The sequence below is a fragment of the Xyrauchen texanus genome, chromosome 46 (assembly GCF_025860055.1).
Source record: "Xyrauchen texanus isolate HMW12.3.18 chromosome 46, RBS_HiC_50CHRs, whole genome shotgun sequence".
NCBI classification, from domain to species: domain Eukaryota; kingdom Metazoa; phylum Chordata; class Actinopteri; order Cypriniformes; family Catostomidae; genus Xyrauchen; species Xyrauchen texanus.
The window spans coordinates 24,183,037-24,199,061 of NC_068321.1; the positions used below are offsets into that span (position 1 = coordinate 24,183,037).

The 16,025-nt window shown below is 39.7% G+C and overlaps 1 protein-coding gene across 2 annotated transcripts in view; it reads left to right on the forward strand.

Moving 5' to 3' along the window:
- shisal1b (shisa like 1b) overlaps positions 1 to 16,025 on the forward strand; it is a 45,645-nt gene that overhangs the window by 20,750 nt on the left and 8,870 nt on the right. Inside the window, exons 2-5 of one of the 2 annotated variants that reach the window (XM_052120154.1) lie at positions 6,948 to 7,128; positions 13,462 to 13,675; positions 15,360 to 15,689; positions 15,782 to 15,862. In XM_052120154.1, the coding sequence (XP_051976114.1) occupies positions 7,065 to 7,128; positions 13,462 to 13,675; positions 15,360 to 15,689; positions 15,782 to 15,806 (633 nt within the window). In that variant the 5' untranslated portion in view covers positions 6,948 to 7,064 and the 3' untranslated portion in view covers positions 15,807 to 15,862. The remainder of the gene's footprint in view (positions 1 to 6,947; positions 7,129 to 13,461; positions 13,676 to 15,359; positions 15,690 to 15,781; positions 15,863 to 16,025) is intronic. The other variant, XM_052120155.1, reaches the window with a different exon arrangement.

Consider the following 16,025-nt stretch of genomic DNA (forward strand, 5'->3'; position numbering starts at 1 on the left):
CTGCACATTGGCAATGTTGTGGCCAAGCGCTCAGATCTGCGTTCACGTACTTGCATAGAGTACGTTTCGGCCTTAAAAGGAACAATTTGCCCAAACATACAAATTCTGGCATCATGTTCTTCAAAACCCCTATGACTTCCTTTCAGTGAGGGCGAGTACATTTTCTCAATTCACCAGGGACTGGATTTGGCAGGTGTGGCAACTGGCAAGCTAATTTTGGATCCATGATACATCCATCTAAAATAAGTTTTGAAACACTGGTTTGGCCAAACAGCATTTGGGAAGATCAAAAGTCAGTGTTATTTTTGGCAACAATTCCACATTACTTGGATGCAAAACTCACAAAGCATGTGACAGTGAGAGAAAGCAAGTAAAAGAAAAAAACTTTCATAACCTCGTTCTCCAATTAAGAGGGTATAATCGCTCTGAGGTCTTCGGCGATTGACATTTACCCATGACAGCCTGTGAATTGCTTCTAGGCTGTTCAGGATATTGTGAAAACCAGCATCGAGACCAACGGATGTATGCTAATAGAGAAGCTTTATGATAATTCAGAGACTGGATGCTAATCAGGACCCTCTGTACAGAAGTGACATTTGGTCCTGCACACAAATAGAGGGCAAATATGCAAAACAGGCCAGTGACAAGAACGTCAGCAGCTCTGATTGAGTCCCACCACATAGAGAGATGTCAAAGCTATATTGTTCATTTTTACTTAAACATTTGCTAATGTGAATAACAAACAGAAGCCTGTGAGGAGTGGGTGGGTGTTTCGCTTACTTCTGCAGGTTAAATTTGGAGTCTAGTAGAGTTTGTTGCTATTTGTCAACAGCTTAGATTCGTCGTAAGAACACAGGCTTAAAAGCCTATTTTCTGTTGGAGATGGGCGCCGTTTGCTGTAGCATTAGCTAAAGTCAATTCACACAGCCGCTTTTATGCTTTGAAGGATACGAATGTAAAATGTTACACCACAGAATTTAAATCAGTGCTAAATCACATGAAATTATCTTCAGAAAAGGACAAATAAGCCGTGAGATAGGAAGAAAAGGGTGGAACCAACCAATTTTGAACACCAAAATGGGTAAACGGAAAATAGGGTAAATGCATAATTTGTTAAAAAACAAGACCGGATTTACCAATGTGATGGAAGATAATACTATAGTAAAACTTTGGTATTAGCCATGACTTTCATTATAAAAATAAATTAAACTAAATTAAGCAAAACAAAGAGGTACGCTATTACTGGTTTAATACTATTGGAAACCCTTGGTTTGTAACATGAGAAATATACACTCACTGGCCACTTGTGCATCTACTAATTCGTGCGATCAGCCAATAGTGTGGCAGCAGTGTAATGTATAAAATCATGCAGATACTGGTCAGGAGCTTCAGTTAATGTTCACATCAACCATCAGAATGGGGGGACAATGTGATCTCTGGTATACTAGCAGACTGGTCACCTAGTGGATGATTAAATGGGTGAAAAAAATCCTAAAGACTTTGCAGGAGGGACCAGAGACATTTGGGACAAGAATATCAAGTGTCAAGGTCCCAAGCTCAAAATGTTTTACCGGATGAAAAATAAACCAGTGACGATGAAAGCTAAAATGTTAAATTCCATGCAGCAATATTTACGGAGTAATCCATCATTTTGTTGAGGGCCGTCAAAATGACGATTGTCACCTATGAATTTGGGGCAAAACTACAGGTCAAAAAAATAACCTTAGAAAGGTGACAGTGCCATCATTTTATTTTGACACAGATATAAGTAGGTCTGCTACTAAAATAAGTTGACTTCAGCACCCCTTGTTGCATTAAATGCCAACTGTGACAGTCCAAAAATAGGGAAAAAACACTTTTTGGTGTTGTTTTTCAATGTTGGAGCGAGTGTCACTCCAGAAGTATTAAAGATATCTTAATATCCTTTTAGGTTTTGGTTCAGAACCAACTTACATTTTTGTATTTACATTTTCAAAGGCCCTATATTGTTACATCCCATAGACACTGGGCTTAAAATTGGCTTCATCCATAAATTGTTCATTTTTAATTTGATTTTAACTGTAGCAACTACAGACTTTTGGCAGAAACTAAGGTAACTGTGAGCAAATACTCATATGTATGGAAGCACATGAACTTGTACATACAGCATTTTAATGTTTAAAAAACATCCACAGTAAAGTAATAAAGGAAACATGCAGGTTTTTGGTGAGAATCAACACAAGATGGAAAGGAACATTAGCTAGTTATGAATTCTGCATTAAAGGAGAAATGTGTTACATTCTGGCATTCAACACCAAATTAAAATGCTAAAAATATTACATGACGTTCCTGCCTTGTTCTTGCTCTGTTCGTAATCATCAGTAAGCTGCGGTAAGTCTTTCGGCACAAGTGTTCTCACAAAGACAGCTGACGCATTCAGCATTTCATTTTGAACATTTAAACTCTGGCATGGTGATAAGTGTTGCTAAATTAAGCATGTTATTAGCCTCTGTGGTTGCTTTATTAATAATTTAAGAGCGAATTAGTATGTTCTTTTTTTAAATGCTGTAATTATTTCTGGATCAGGTAAATATCAGTTGAGTAACCATTGACTAAGATTGAAGGACTCATGACATGAGGAACCAATTTTTTCTTGATCTTTTGACATATCCTCTGCTAACACACAAGGTACCAGTTATGTCATTTATTCAGCCTTTTTGGTCATTTCATGACTAACATGTAACGTAACTGTAACGTCATGGGCCCATCATTTCATTAGGGCGGCCACTAATCGCAGGGTTGGTGGTTCAAATCCCGGCCCACACGACTCCACATGCTGAAGTACATTAACTTTGAGTTTGCATTCGTTATTGCACAACGGTTTAAATAGCCTTTAAATTAATGTTGGGCAAATGAGGACATAAATTAGGTTAAACTACTGCATTTCCGCCATAGAATAATCATTAAAAGCTAAAATTACCAATTGGTTACCAACAAACCACTACTGATCCCCAACATTGCCATACCGTCGTCATGACAGACTGGCACCGTTCCAAATTTATGTTGTGGTAACGAATGCAGAAATGTAACTTTTCCAGTTGTCAACGTAATCAGTTACGTTGCCACAATGAAAGTTTGGTCATCAAATTACGTTGCAGTTACATAATGGTCACGTAATTTGGCTAGCGGTGTAAGAGGTCATTGTACAATAAAAGCATTCTGTAAGTTTCAGAACTCAAAACTTTCTCCTCACTGCAAAAAGAGCATTTGTTGAAACCAAGTTGCCGAAATGACTCATTCTCTGCTTCCTCCATATTGTGATGTCACACTGTGGTAAACATTTGCATCTGACCACCTCCACAACAACAGTTTAACGTCTACTTTATCTTTAATCACTTCAGCAGTGGTGAGATGGCAAGTAGAGAGAGCAGGTCAGTCAAGAGCAGAGAGCCAATCAGAAAAGTGGGCGTTTACTGTCAATTCTTAAAGGAGAAGCAGCACCAAAACTGAGCGTTTCAGAGGGTCAGAATTTGGGTGGAAAATGGTCAAGTTTTACAAATATATGACTGTTTTTTAGCATGACTCCTTTAAAGTTATATTTATATGATTGAAAATGTCTCTGGTACAATTTCCTGACATTTCTGTGTAGTATTTTTTATGATCTGACCCAAAATGATGTCTTAAAACGTTTGTGTTAGAGGCTTTTTTGTGATTCTTAACTAGTTCTTAACTAGACCAAACAACTGAAATGTTTTCGTCAGCACACAGAACATTCACCTTTAAAGACACTTTAAAACTCTGCACATCATTGCTGACATACAAAAACATATACTTTATTTTCATTCAGTACGTTAGACCTTCAAAACAATCTAAAGCTAAAGCTTTGACAATGCAAGTTCATGTTTTGCAAGAAAACTGTCAGGGAACCCCATTGCACTTCAAGTGACTAAGATCAAGAGAAGACATTCATACATAAATTCATGCCTTGTTTTGAGCACAAACTCCAGCAACACCTTGTTTTCCACATGTATTTTTTTAGATCCGCCCTCATCCACTGAATATTGGCAGACTAGAGAGTGATAATAAGACAGAGCTTGAATCTTATACAAGGAAAACAATGATATAAAGAACAAACGTCTTTTCCTCTCTCCAACTGAGCAGCTCAATCACTCTAAATGAGATGAAATTTCCAAACACTTGCAATAATCAACATCATATCATCAGCAAAATAAAAGAAACAATCACAGCATGAAGATTAACTTCACTGATTCTATTTAGAACTCTTTTAAAATCGGCATTGAAACAATTGGGATTAATCGTTGTGGTGTAATTCAGTGCAAAATGTTTCCTCACTTTTCACTCTCGTTTAACATCAGAGACGAGCTGTGACAAACTGCCTTGTCACTAACGAAGTCTTCCTGCATGTTCTGTAAAATTAGAGCTACAGTCTCTCAGACAAACTCCTCTAAGCATCAGTCTGGGAAAAACTAAGTTCATATAAAATAATATTTGAATAAGACTGAACAAGAATCAACCACATTGCTATGAACATGAAACTATACTAGCATAGTGCTAGCTATCAAAACCACGTGATAAATGTTTACCTTAAATGCACTTTCACTTTGAATAGAAGGGTATGCCAACAAAAAATCTAAACTAGCTGCAAATTTCCCTCTTGTTATTTTTCACATGCAAATTTGCTTTTAATTCACCACAAATGTTCGCCAGAAGTTTGAAGCTCTTCGCCTGTAGTGGTGAACCTCTGGCAAACCTTCGGCAACAATAGACAATTTGCCGTAAAGCTCATTTGCATGTGAAAATTATCAGTGGCGAATTTGACATGAACTCTCGATTTTTGTACGGGTGAATAACTGTAAACCTTTAAGAAATCACAATCGCTCAACATTGCGACCTTAGGACAAGAAGTCACACTTTTCGATTAAAGAGCCAATTGCCTTATCGTCAAAGGTATTGCCTCGTCTTTACAGTCCTTTTTGGTCTTTTTAGCTTTATTTTTTTCCTGTTGATTTTTATCTTTTAGTTTGTTTATAACTTGGTTGGACTAAAGAAGCTAAAATAATGCTATTGAACTGTAAGCTTGGCGAATTGGGATGCATTTGTAATTGCATATTACCATCCTACTCTTACTATTTCTGCCATGTAAGGGTAGTATGCCAATCCGAACTGAGCCACAGAGATTTCGGTCTTTCCCCATTGAAATAGATAGGAGCTGTACTTGCATGAGTATTAGCATGGGTGTCAACAAGATTGCCACCAAGTGAACTGACAAATTCATAAATTACAAATATTACATTACCCATAATGCAACATTACGTAGGGGTCAAGTATGGCTGCCTTCAGTGCTACCTACCAAATGCATCTGGGAAGGCCCTACTTTCAAGTTGGGGATTCATTAGCACGTTGTGTCACGAATTCAAGCAAGAAACAAAATAAAGAAGAAGCCAAACTCTAACATATAAATACACTGCGTGCCCAATTATTAGGCAAGTGAGGATTCTGACCTTATCATTATTTCCAAGCACAAACTCCAAATCATCTAAACTTGAATGCTTATTGGATTCAATCATTTTCAGGTGGTATGTATTTGTGTAATGAGGGCGGGTGTGGCGAAAGTGACTAACGCCTTATATCAAGGTGTGCATAATTATTAGGCAGCTTCATTACCTCTGGTAAAATGGGACAAAAAAGAGATTTAACTGACACTGAAAATTCAAATATTGTAAAATGCCTTTCAGACAGATGCAACACTCTTGAAATAGCTCAAAGGTGCAAACTAACTGCTAAATTCTTGAGAAGAATTAAATGTGAAGCTACCAGGAACCCATTATCCTCCAATGCTATCATACTCCAGAAATGCAACCTACCTGGAGTGTCCTGAAGTACAAGGTATCAAGTGCTCCGAGACATGGCCAAGGTCAAGAAGGCTGAAACCACCTCTGAATATATTCACAAGTTGAAGCATCAAGATTGGACAAAGAAATACATGAAAACAATTTTTTTAACATTTTATGGACAGGTGAATTGAGAGTGTCTCTTGATGGGACCAGATGGATGGGCCCGTGGCTGGATCACAGGGCACCACTTTGAGTCAGGTAGAGGAGGGGTACTGGTATGGGCTTCCATCATTAAGCATGAGGTAGTTGGACCTTTTCGAGTTGAAGATGGACTGAAACTCAACTCTCAAACTTACTGCCAGTTTCTGGAAAGTACTTTCTTCAAGCGGTGTTACAGGAAGAAGTCCGCAGCATTCAAGAAGGCCGTGATCTTTATGCAGGACAATGCTCCATCACATGCATCCAAGTACTCCACGGCTAGTGCTCGGAACTTGATAATTACGATATTCACTACTCCACTTGAAGTCCTCATTCAAGTCCTCTTGGGAAGTTTCTGCTTGGAAGCTCGAAGCAGTTATTTTGGCTTAATGGGTGTTCAAGGAAATTTCATTTTGGCATAAAATGAACGTGTTGGGAAATTTCTCATTCCTTTCTCTCTTTTTCTCTTCATAACAATGACAGGAACTTTAGCAATGATGCAAATAAATAAATAATTAGGTGCATAATTGATGTTCTGTCTGTGTATTTTAACATTTTCGTGCTTCTACAAAAGATAATGGCAAATCATTGCTCCACACAAGCTTATCGCCTTATAAACAAGCAAAATAGCTATTTTAATCGCAAGCATATTTGCTATTCTTGTGATTGGTGTGCATGTAAACATGCAAAGGTGCCGTTCATATGTGCTAGTCTTGTAAATATAATTCTGGAATGACGTAAAGGCAGCGTTAGGGTGTACTAACAACCAGGAATGGGTTGACATCCAAGACTGAGAACCCTTTAGGAAAGACGCATGAGCAATAACATAACAAGACGTATCTTACTGTACACAACTAGATGCATTTTTCTTTTTCATTCGGCCCTGACCAAAACATCTATCCTCTTCCACTACAGGTGTACTGACAGACTGTCAGAGTCATGAACAGAAGCTGGAGGTGGAACATGACATCTGGAACCAGCTGAAGCTGTCAGGCTTCATGTCTCTATCCTCCCTTGAGGAAAGACACGAAGATGTGTGTCACCAACGATCACTCCAGCATCCTGGCCATCATATTCCTCCTCCTTTCTACTGAAGGTAAGATAAGGCGTACAGATGTTCTGATGGTACTTAGTTGTAAAGCCTGTTCCTTATACACATGCTGTCTGTAAACTGTGGACATGAGCAAATAGAGATATCAGAAACCAAGAGAAAAGCACTTTGGAGTGATTTCAACTATAGGAACTTTTTGGCCCCGTGGACTTTTAGAAATTAAACTCCCTTAAAACATAAACAAAAGAGCGTTACTTATATACCACACTCCAAATAAATCAAATAGAAATTACTTCCCCCAGCTAACCAGATACTTCCCCACACTGCCACCGTAGGACAGATAGAGGAAGCCCAGGGTCGTAACACTAGAGAGAAAATTAATGGGATGTTTACTGTTGAGATCTATACCACCTGTAGCCAACGATCAAGTAGGTCTCTTGGTGTGCATATTATTTATATAACAAAAAGGACAAATGAAAACTTGAAATCTGTTATTTTTAATACAAATACCAGCTCCTGAGTCATAAAATTGTCTGTAGCTAAAGAAACACCATCAGAAACAAGTCTCAAATTGCCATTCATTCCCCTGAGCTGTTCTCTGAGCCGTTCGAATTGTCTTGTCTATTGTCCATTTGTGGCTCACATCTATTTGGAGCTTTAGATAGTGTCCATCTGAGGTCTCACTCCACTGGGAGAGTGTTAGTTCCATAACATTGATCGGGTGTCAGGATTGTGTGAGATTACAGGTCAGGAAACTGGATCAAATTGGAAAAACCTCTTTAATTATTTACGACAGGTGCAAGTTATTTCTTCTGCAGTGGAGTGTGAAGCCCTAGGCAGCATGGTGAAAACCATCCGGAAACTAATACAAGGATAGTGTCATGAGTCTTTAGATATAGAGACATACAGTGCATTCAGAAAGTATTCAGACCCCTTACATTTTTATAAAATGTTGTTATGTTGCAGGCATATGCTAAAATCCTTTAAATTATTTTCTTTTTACATCAATCTAAACTCCATACTTACACAGCCAAACCCAGATTGTTGATAAATTTAGCTCAGGTGCATCCCATTTCTCTGGATCATCTTTGAGATGTTTCTACACTTTGATTGGAGTCCACCTGTGGAAAATTCAATTGACTGGACATGATTTGTAAAGGCACACACCCATCTATATAAGGTCTCACAGCTGAAAATGCATATCAGAGCAAAAAACCAAGCCATGAGGTAAAAGGAACTGTCTGCAGAGCTCAGAGACAGGATTGTGTCAAGGCACAGATCTGGGAAAGGCTAAAAATAAAGTAGGTTGCATTGAACGTTCCCAAGAGCACAGTGGCCTCCATAATTCATAAATGGAAGAAGTTTGGAACAACTCTTTGTAGAATCGGGTGAGAAAGGTCTCGGTAAGAGAGTTGACCAAGAACCTGATGGTCACTCTGGTTGAGCTCCAGAGATCATGTGTGGAAATGGGAGAAACTTGCCAAAGAACAACCATCACTGCAACACTCCACCGATCTGGGTTTTATGGCAGAGTGGCCAGACTGAAACCTCTCCTCAGTGCAAGACACCTAAAGGACTCTCAGACTGTGAAAAACAAGATTCTCTGGTCTGAAGAAAAGAAAGATTTAACTGTTTGGCCTCAATTCCAAGTGTCAGAAGAAACCAGGCACCTGCGCAATACCATCCTAGCGGTGAAGCACGGTGGTGGTCGCATCATGCTGTGGGGTGTTTTTCAGTGGCAGGGACTGGTCAGGGTTGAAGGGGTGGAAATATGAATGCAGCAAAATACAGATATATTTTATGAAAACCTGGTCCAGAGTGCTCAGGACCTCAGACTGGGCCGAAGGTTCACCTTCCAACAGGAAAATGACTCTAAGCACACAGCCAAGACAATGGAAGAGTGGCTTAGGGAGAACTCTGTGAATGTCCTTAAGTGGCCCAGCCAGATTCCGAATTTGAACCCAATCAAACATCTCTGGAGAGACCTGAAAATGGCTGTCCACTGACTGCCCCCATCCAATCTGACAGCTTGAGAGGATCTGCAGAGAAGAATGGCAGAAAATCCCCAAATCCAGGTGTGCAAAACTTATAATAATAGTAATAATAATTCCTTACATTTCTATAGCGCTTGTCTAGACCCTCAAAGCACTTTACATAGTATAGGGGGAATCTCCTCAACAACCATGATTGTGTAGCATCCACCTGGATGATGCAACGGCAGCCATAGTGTGCCAGAACGCCCACCACACACCAGCTATTGGTGGAGAGGAGAGAGTAGAGTTATATAGCCAAATAATCGATGGGAGTATTAGGAGGCCATGACTGAGAATGGCGAATGGAGGCCAGCTTGTCACTTCATACCCAGTAATCGCTGCCAAAGGTGCTTCGACTTAGTACCAATCGTGTGGCAGCAGTGCAATGCATAAAATCATACAGATACGGGTCAGGAGCTTCAGTTAATGTTCACATCAACCATCAATTTGGGGAAAAAATTGTTTGTGCCAGACAGGCTGGTCTGAGTGTTTCTATAACTGTTGATCTCCTGGGATTTTCACACACAACAGTCTCTAATGTTTACTCAGAATGGTTCCCAATACAAAAACAAAAGGGAGCGGCAGTTCTGTGGATGGAAATGCCTTGTTGATGAGAGAGTTCAACCGAAAATGGCCAGACCGGTTTGAGCTGACAGAAATGCTACGGTAGCTCAGATAACCACTCTGTACAATTGTTGTGAACAGAATAGCATCCCAGAATACATCGAACCTTGAGGTGGATGGGCTACAACAGCAGAAGACCAGATCAGGCACTTTATTAGGACCATAGTGTTCCTAATAAAGTGCTCAGTGAGTGTATATTCTGATTGACTGTGACTGTCAGACCAATTACTGACTTAATTGGTTACTGAAATGTTCCTTACATAATTAGATAAATTTGCTCCCTTGCTTGCAGAGTTTGAGAACCATCAACACCTTCACCTTATCATAACATCAAAGAGGTTGTACAGTATATTTTAAGCCTTTTTTCAAAGCTCTTCAAACAAACAATGGCTATTATTTTTCACAAGAATCTCAAGCTCAATTCAATAAACAATTTCACTTATATCAGTTTTCGCAGCATAATATAATGATTTATCAGAAAGACTTTCATCTGAGAGGACTGTTTCTCATCTTCACCTATGATCGCATCAGAGCTAATTAGACTAAAACTTGGGATTGAAATTCAAAACAAGCATATCTGGTTCTGACTTCTCACTTGATGTTTGTGAACTGTTAAGTCTGGCTGTTCAGTTTGGGTTGTTCTGGGAGAATCATGTCAACAGGGGTTAGTTGCACAGAGCTGTCACACTCTATTCTGAGTTCTGACATGAATAATGCACCAGAACTGTGACTGTCATATTTAAAACACCGACCCATGTGAGTTAACTCTAGAACCTGCCGGAATCAGAGAAAAAAAAATATTCCAAGCACGTTTTTATGGTTCAGAATACCATTCAATTTAATTTCCATTTCTGAAGACTCCACGAAATGTGGTGAGCATCATAAAACCTGAAAAATGAACTTAAATGCAGTGATTCACTCAAAATCATATATTTGTAATGAAAGAACTTGGCTGTAAATCAGAAGATTTATTTCCTATTAGAACTGACAGCTAATGCTGGAGCAATGATGCAGCAGTAAGTGCAAATGCTCCAAATGTGTGCTTGTGCTTCTATAGTGCTCAGATTCGAGTCTGACCTGCGACACGTCCCATTCCTATTTCCTATTAACGTGTTACTATTCTGCCTTAAAAAGTCGAAATGCAGTAACTACACCAACACTGAAATGGAGACAAATGGCTTAGATTTTCAGTTTGATGAAATGTGTACAGTAGTCGCTGTGTTTTGCCTTTACATGGCAGCATATGTCTAATAAAAGCAAATATAGGGGTTCAATACAAGATAAGCTCAATCAACACTATATGTTGCATAAAGGTGATTACTACAAAAAAATAATGGACTCGTTCCCTTGTTTATTTAAACAAAAATACAACTATATCTACAACTGAAGTAAATGGGACCAGTGCAAAAACATTAAAATACACAGCATGTTAACCTTCTGAGACCCGAGCATGACTGCTGTGTGCATTTTTCATTCCCAAGCTATAAATAATGCCAAGCTATAGATAGTTGTTCAAATTGTTTATTATGTTTCCAGGACTATTGGTTATTCATGTCATTTTGAGACGTAATGGACATTACATCAGAAATTTTGTGGCAGGGCGGAGGGCGGGGCCGGGTCGTGATCCTACACACCCGGTCCCGTATTAGGCTAAATATGCCTCCGTGAGGGATAAAGGCTGACTGCAGAGGATCGTGCGGGAAAGAGATGAGAAAAAAAAAACTTTTACTCGCCGGTTCTCCGATACGCCGCAGCTTGTTCCTCGGCCACTCCTACACCCCCTATCGGAAGACAGCCGCGCCTCTCCGGGCAGATCAGAGGCAATCCTCCAGCCCGCTGCATTCTCGGGGAGCAGAAGGGGTCTCCCACGCCCCTGGCAGCGGTCCCTCGCTCCAGGCGGTCGGCAGTGAGCCCCTCCCCGCTCGCAGTCGGCGGTCTTAAACCCCGCCACGTTTCAGCGGCTGGTAGGGAACTCCTCCGCCCCTGGCAGCGGCCCTGACCTTTCCAGGTGGTCGGTTAGGAGCCCATTCTCCCCTCGCGGTCTGCGGCCATCGTCCTCTTTCAGGCGGCTGGGCTCCTCGTCCCCCGGCAGATGGCCGCGGCTGCTCCGCTGGGGTGGACGGTAGTGGCGAGAACTCTACTACGGCGTATCCCTCCTCCTTCCCGGGCTTCGGCACCATGTCCGTAAACGATCTCTCTCTCCCGCACGATCCTCTGCAGTCAGCCTTTATCCCTCACAGAGGCATAATTAGCCTAATACGGGACCGGGTGTGTAGGATCACGACCCGGCCCTGCCCTCCGCCCTGCCACAAATTTGTACATTATAAACACTGAAGCTATGTACTGATTACCATTGCCCCGTTTCTGCATCTGCAGCCTGAAACTGAACTTCTGACTGGATGTTAGGAGTGAATGCACTTGGCTTCATAGGAAAGCTATAGGATGCTCCCTTGCTCCCTAATTAGGGAATGACTTAACCTCCAGTGTGCTGTCTGTCTGCACTGGTCTCAGAACAGTTTGAAATGCACCTTATTTTCATTCTAGCTCCATATACAGCTACTGAAAGCAACATTTTCCAGTTTTTGGATGCATCCATTTATTCTCAATCTGATCATTGCACTGTGAATATCAGATATTTAGCTTGTAGTCCACGTAGGTGGTCATTGTGTTTAGCAGCGTGGTGTTTCGCGATACATCACTGACAAATGGCATGTCAGATGAAACTAGAGACTCTACTCTTTTGATTTAAACAGGTTTTTAATGTAGAAGCATAATGAGGTTTCTTACCAGATGTAGTTTTGTTGCCGTTTCTACCAAAGACAAAGTCAGCTGAGATCGGCGGCATGTTGTTTTGTCACATGACTCGGTGCGTCGAAAGTTTAACTCTTTAATGAGAGCCCAGTCTTCTGAACTGAGATCAGTAGGTTTAGATGAAATGACATTATGCATAGCCTATAGCGAAGCCAAAAAGTAATGTCCATGGATGTGGACGCGGATTCTCAGGAGGTTAAAAGTATAGCCACAACACGAATACATTATACGTGTTAACATAATTTTAGTGTGATTAAATCACCTACTAACTATTTGTGTATTTGTGTAAGTTACATCCAATATTACAACTTTGTTGTCATGATGACGTAATATAGATAAACCCTTTAATCTCGTTTTTGGATATAACTTTAAACAGATAAGGTTAGTATGAATGAGAGCAGGGAGATTTGAGAGTGCACATCCAGTTTTGAATGAAAGAAAAGGAAATCCGTGTACCAGGTACGTGGCATGACATGCATGTGATCTCATGCCATAATTGGGCAGTGCACAAAAGTTAACGGTTGTAACGAGTCCTCTCCTCTGAGTCAGAATGCACCCAATGCTCGTCATTAGTCGTTAGTGTTCAAGTCGGAGACAAGTCATCAATCTGGCAACTCAAGTCGAACTCATGTCCGAGTCCTGGATTCAAGTACTACAACAACGGGTTGAGGTGTTGAAAAGTAAGAGTGCTTGGTGACATTATACAAATTTGGAAGTTGTTTCAGAGGCGGAGCAAACCGATGAAAGAAAACAAAGGCAAACATTTTCTTTCTGTGCAATAACGGATAGCAAGGAGCGTGTATTAAAAAAAGCAAATATGGTCAATTTTGGTTGTTATGCTGACTATCTTCTATCCTACAATTTCGCACACTAAATGTCCTGTTTTTGCACCTTTTTTTTATTTTTACAGTTTTTTCTGCACACTTTCGGGTGTGCGAGCCTTACTCTGATCACAAGGGGCGCTACCACTTTGGATTCCACTGTCCTCGTCTCTCAGACAATAAGACGTACATGTTCTGCTGTCACCATAACAACACAGCCTTCAAGTACTGTTGCAATGAGACCGAGTTCCAGACAATCATGGGGGTCAACCTGACCACATCTCCAGATGGTTACGCTCACAAGTGAGTTTCCTGGCTGCAAGATAAACCTATATGACATTATTCTGCCAACATTTCCATTGTGTTCCACAAAAGTAAGTACGTCATAGGAGTTCGGAACCACATAGGGATGAGTAAATGAGGACAGAATTTTCATTTTTGGGTGAACTATCCCTTTAAGGCATTTACTGATAGAACAGACAGCCTGATGTGAAGCTGTTTCATTCTCATCAGTGGTCAGCAGGATAAGGCAGTGATATTTACAGCTGGCCTGAGGTTAAATCACCATAGATTCTCAGAAGCACCCCCATCTTGGGATGGTCCAATGTTCTTTTCAGTCTGGTGCAGATATGAGTTAATGTTTGTCTAGCTGTTGTTGTCCTCTAGGCAGAATGCATTAATGCCACACTGACAGCAACAACCTGAGGTGTATAGTTATAATATACTTAAGTACATTTTTGAAATATTTCTACTTGACTTCAGTATAAATACTTCTGTTGAATTTCACTTTTACGTCACTACATTTTGAAGCAAAATGAATGCTATCTTACATATATTTTTGTTACTTTGTGTGTAAACACTGCAAAAAATAACAGCTGCAAATGTAAACTGCATGCGGGTATGTGATAGCGATGATGATTGAATTCTGAACGAATCATTTGAGAGGACTCTCTTGGCCAATTAGATTGTTTTCAATCGGTCAAATTGGTTTGAAAAGTGATCTGAATAAATTTGGGAATCAGAATATTACATATCCGAATGAATAGACTCCATACCGCCACAGTATTACTTTACTTTTACCATTTACTTAAGTACATTTAATAACAGTGACTTTAATACTTTAAATTTAGTATTTTTACATTTTACTTTTACTTGAGTACATTTCCATTAAAGTATCTTTACTTAAGTATTACGATTGTGTACATACAGTATTTCTTTTCTTTGTAAAATTATATAACATTTTTTAAATACTCTTATGTTAAAATATTAGGGAGAGCCATTTGTAGATTAATTAAAACATTAAAGCCGGTGCCACCAAACGAAACTGCAAAAATGAATATTTCCTGAACACACGCTAAAAAAAACAATGTTTTAAAAGTGCCACAAAACCACAGTGTTTACACTTTTACAGAGAAATCAACCTACAAATGGCTTATTTATATTTAAAGGAATATTCCGGGTTCAATACAAGTCAAGCTCAATCGACAGCATTTGTGGCATTACGTTGGAGGGCATACAGGCAGAAATGTGAAGCTTATAACTTTATAGAAGCAATTACATTAAGTCTTCAATTGAAACTCATGTATTATTTGAGCTGTCATTTTCAGTCATTTTCGGGTTTGTTGACATTACATCATGATGGCAATGAACTTGTAAAACTGGCTATAACTTTACACCGAAAATTTTATCAGCCTAAAGTTATATTAATACGCATATTGTTTATGTTTTATGGCTATAATTGTGAGTATTTTAATGTTTACAGATGGGCCCCATTCACTTCCATTATAAGTGCCAAACTGTAACCTGGGTTTTTGCTTTTTTTAAAGAAAAGAAGGGGCAAGTCAAAATGTATTTTTGTGCTAATCAATATTATGCCACAAATGCTGTTGATTGAGCTTAACTTTGAACCCGGAATATTCCTGGTTCAAAAAATATGCACTGCAGTTTTAAGAGGGTCTAAATTTCTCTTCTTTTCTCTCTGTCACAGCAATTACTCTGCCTTAATCGGCGTGTGGATCTATGGATTTTTCGTCATGGTGCTGTTAGCCCTTGACTTCCTGTATTATTCTGCCATGAACTATGAAGTGTGTCGGGTATATCTGGAGAAGTGCGGTCTGGGGGGCCGCTGGCTGAAACAGTCCCGCACTCAGTGGCACGCCACTGGGCAGGAGGAGAATGACGGGCGTCCCGTTCAACCTAGAGCTCTATCAGAACCTTATGAGCAACATCATCAACACAGCTGCAGTCAGACCAGACACGGCATGATAGAGGACACACATAACACAACACAGATCACACATAACACAGCAACAGCCTGGTGAGTGTAAACAAACACACACTTCCAAAACTAGATCAGATTGCATACTTCCATATTACTCTTACTAATTCTACAGTGTGTAAATTCTACAGTGTCTCTTGTGTGGAACTACTTTGAATTGGGTGACAATGACAGCAGAGAGACACAGCTTCATCATTCAGAATTCAGTTAATGTGAGTTAATAATGTGCTTTTTTTATTACTGAGTTACTCTGAAATATGGGTGTCATACTGTATAGACATAAATAATAAGTTATTTAAATTTATTTCAAAGTTGTGTAATTCATTAATAGTGATTTGAAACAAGGTAGCATAAAAAGAAAAACGACCAAACTTG